General features: G+C 52.1%; 1 protein-coding gene across 1 annotated transcript; it reads right to left on the bottom strand.

Moving 5' to 3' along the window:
• Window positions 1–457: 457 nt before the first annotated feature.
• On the bottom strand, window positions 458–1583 carry LOC115324587. Its single transcript, XM_029985212.2, has 2 exons — window positions 1435–1583; window positions 458–1037 (listed from the first exon to the last, which is right to left on the bottom strand). The coding sequence occupies exons 1-2, from the start codon at window positions 1581–1583 to the stop codon at window positions 458–460; spliced, it is 729 nt and encodes a 242-aa protein (XP_029841072.2).
• Window positions 1584–4145: the final 2562 nt, after the last annotated feature.

Raw genomic sequence — 4145 nt, 5'->3', positions numbered from 1 at the left:
AAGTTCCACATCTAGTGCGGATAGGCCAGACAGGAATGCAGGGTGGACACAAGTACTACGTTACTGACTCAAAAGAAAGTTTCAACTCTCTTTTGAGGATCCTTCGGCCTAAAACTTGCGCCCAAACCGTGTCTCGTGCTACCTTAACAGATGGGGCATCAAAGTTGAAACGTGCACACCTCTACCGTCTTCATTCAGACATAAAAAAAAGATAAAAACTGAAAAATGGTTGAAATGTTCAAATAAATACTGCGGTTTAACTTCATTTGAGACAACGGGAGGAGGCATCAAAAGAAGTCAGCTCTACAGCCCAATTTTTTTGGCCCTGAGAAGGGCCTTTGCTGGCGCTCAAGAGGGCCTTTTCTTCTGTGGTGGTCAAGGGGTCTCTGGTCTGCTGGTCCTCAAAAGGGCCTTCGTTCTGGTGGAACTCGAAAGGGCCTTTGCTTCGCTCTTCACTCTAGTGCTGGTGAAGGTAGGCAGCAATGAAGTCCCGGACACTCGAACCATTGCCTGCCACGGCATCCGTGTTGCAGACTGGCTGCTCGTAGAGGCGGGCCTCCGTGCCAACTTCGGTGAGCCACTGGGACTCCACGCCATCATTGAAGTGTTCGCAGATGTTATTCGACGTGCAGCAAGCCCGTATAACGAAGCGGGCGTTGTCCACATCGCACTCCAGCCGCTTCATGTTTAAGCGGAACCGTGCCTTGATCCTGCCGAAGGCGTTCTCCACGACCCTACGTGCAGACGATAGTTGCCGGTTGAACTTCTCCTGCGGAGACTGTCCCGCGACATTCTTGCGTGCGTATGGCTTCAGCATGTTGCACGTCAGAGGAAAGGCTTGGTCGCAGAGAACCAGCGGCGGCACGGCAGTCCCGTTGATGGTGACCATTGGTGTTGTAAACGTTGGCCCTTCCAGAATTTTGGCCAGTGCCGACCTCCGAAAGACGTGCGCGTCGTGGCACCGCCCTGGCGTCCCCACGTTTACGTACCGGAACCGGTACCGGTGGTCCACAAGGGCCGGGAGGATGGTGCTGTACCTGGAGAAAAATAATACAATGCATGCGTCAGTTTTTCACACACAATACGTGAGGCTTTGGGTTTTCCTAAAGCTGTAGATTCAAAAGGAAAATGTTTACACATTATCAGAGCTAGCACGGCACATTATTGAAAATGACGAGCTACCAATCACCTGCTAGCATCTTGTGTTTCGGTAATATTTCGTCATTTCCACCTCATTAAACGCGGAATACATTTTAGCGCTGAAAACATAAGGACACAAAGACGAGAATCGGACGCCACAGTGCGATTATCGTCTTTGTGTCGTTTTGTTTTGAGAGTTAAAATGTATTCCAAGTTCCAAAACGAACTAGCCCAACAATCTACTCTACTGAAATCCATTAGACGCAGCTATTTTTTTTTAATTAGTGTACTTACCAGCCCTTGTAGTTGTAATTGTCGCTGGCGTTGATCTTAGGTGGCGACACGGGGAAGTGGCAGCCGTCCAGCGCGGCTATGCCCTGCGGAAATTCCAGGGCAGCCTGGAACTCGCGGACGTGGTCGGGGAGTTCGGCGGCGGTTATCATCTTGAGCCAGTCGCGCTCCAGCTCGGAAACGACGATGTGGCAGAACTCTTTGTAGTTATCGTTGACCGTTGACCGCCCCAGGCCGAACAAGTGGGCGACGGTCCTGTCTTCCGCGCTGGAACACAGCTTGGTGAGCGCAGCTCCAACTGGTTTCTCGACCGATATGGTGGGGCGCATAGGGGTGACCTGGCGCTCCATGTGGGGCCGACAAACGTCCACGATGTACCGAAAGATCGCCGGCATCACCCGGAAACCCTGCTTGAAGTGGCTTTCCGGCAGGTTCGGTAGCGTCTCCTCAAACCATCGTTCACCCCGAAAGTACGCCTGGGCGCTCCGCGGCATGGTCGTTTCTCCTGCTGTCGCTGCAGCGATGACCAGGCTGTTTGCAAGAAGCCTTTCCTCGAGGAAATCAGCTTCTCGTCGGGCAGACTGAATGTCGGAGCTGATCGACGTCAAAGCCTCCGTGATCGACGAGAAAGAACTATTCAGCGCTGCTAAACCACTTTCATGGTGGGCGCGCAAGCATACCAGGAACGCGACACGAGACGCAGGGTCCATCGTAGCCGGATCCACATCGGGAGGAAGATCCATCGAAGGAACAAACTGGGGCAACTGCGTTGAAACTCAAGCGCGAGCACGACGCCGAACTGGACAGGGTAAAAGCGTAAAGCACGGGAAGGAGCGCGCGCACTGAGCAACAGGACTGAGCAAGGGAACCTGGCAACGCCCCTCCGAGCGAGCGGGCGACGCTCTGGGTTGCCACTAATTGCCAAAAAAACACTGTGCTTGGGCTTAAAGCAGACATTGTTGTAATCACTCGACTGAACTCGTCATTTTGTCTTTTTTAATATTTTGTTTGCTTTAGAAAAACTTAAAAAAAAAATTATTGATATCGCGGAAATATTATCTTTCTGGCGTGAACGTGTTTTATGCGTTTGAACGAGCTGCGGGAGTTCAATCGCTGTAAACATCCTCTAAATGACATTTACTTGTGCCGTCTGGCACGGCAGAACGTAAAGGTCATTATAAAATCCTGAAGGCCTTTGGCGTAAAGGTCCTTTTAGGTGCCCGTCTGGCAGGGGTATTAGTTTCCAATTTCTTATCTTCCCTTTTTTTTCTGCGTCCTTCGCGGATTCGACAATCTTCGGATCCGAAGAGGAGGCATCATGTAATCCGGCAAGGGCGTACTACGCTAAAGACGGCTCGGGACCTCGGAACCTTCAAAGGCCACAGCTGAGCGCGCATAGCGCAAAAGCGCTAAATGTTCACTTGCTTTGGGCACTTGAAATGTGAATTCCCACCTGCAGCCAATGTGCATTTTAAAGCGAGAAATATGCACGATAGTGAATTTTGTCTTATGTACGAGCGAAGTTGAAGCTAGAAGCGCGAGCCGAACGCGCTGAGGGTTCCTACCTCGCACGCCCGCTCGTGCCGGAATTGTTTCACGAAGCATGATTGCGCCTGTAGCTTCGGCTTCGCTCGCACATAAGGTAAAAACTACAGTCTGCTATACTCTGTTTCACCTTATGATGTACCGCAGGAAAGGCTACAAGCGCGAGCTCCTTGCTCTAGGGTACATCTCGGCGGCACAAGTTCTCGTGCGTTAAGAGCAGCTCCCAATGCTATGAGCTCGCGCTTCTAGCCTTGTCTGCGGTACAACATAAGGTGAAACGAAGTGTAGTATACGAAGTAGTTTCGGGACCCATACTCTGTTTCATACTTGGTGTGCAACGCTGTCACAGCTACTGGCGCGAGCGCGTGGCTTCATCTATGATTTTGTTTGCGCGAGAACGCGTGCAGATGATCAACGAGATTAAGCCCCACACTCGAGCCAATAACTTTGGCAGCGTTGTACGCTAAGTATGAAACAGAGTATAAGAGGCTCGTGTGATGCGTGTGGTGTAGATAGCGATAGGCGTTGACACTTGCGCATTGACAGCACGGTGGAAGAAATACATTTAGGTGGTGACTCTGGCCGCTCTTCCCACGGGGAGCGAGCGACCAGATCGTGTTCGGAACTAGCCTCGAACAAGGAGTATACTCTGTTTCACCTTATGATGCACCGCAGGAAAGGCTACAAGCGCGAGCTCCTTGCTCTGGGGCGCATCCCGGCGGCACAAGCTCTCGTGACTTAAGAGCAGCTGCCAACACTATGAGCTCGCACTTCTAGCCTTCGCTGCGGTACAACATAGGGTGAAACGAAGTGCAGTTGTTCCGTGCCGCCGCGGGGGGCGCTGAGGTGTGAGCACCGTGGGTATGAAGTCTCTCCTCGGCGGCCACGGAGTCGGGGGCGTAGCTTGCTCGCCTTTATCGCGGTGGGGTGGTGGTGTGCGGTCAGTGGCTGGCCTCATGCTTTGCTTTGGTGCTGTGTCAATCACCGGTGCCACCATCATGCACGAAGATGAGCATTAACCCCAAGAAGAAGTTATGCTATAAGGATGGGAAAGACGTGCTTCGTTCCCAACTGCAATTCGGGGTACCGGAACTGCGCAGAGCGAGTGTCCTTGTTTAAAGCTCCATCGAATGACGCTTGCCTGTAGCAGTGGCGTCATGTATGCTTGC

The sequence above is a fragment of the Ixodes scapularis genome, unplaced genomic scaffold (assembly GCF_016920785.2).
Source record: "Ixodes scapularis isolate PalLabHiFi unplaced genomic scaffold, ASM1692078v2 PGA_scaffold4__175_contigs__length_147842914, whole genome shotgun sequence".
Lineage (NCBI taxonomy): Eukaryota > Metazoa > Arthropoda > Arachnida > Ixodida > Ixodidae > Ixodes > Ixodes scapularis.
The sequence above is the reverse complement of the archived record's forward strand: the minus strand, read 5'-3'. Positions and strand labels throughout refer to the sequence as shown.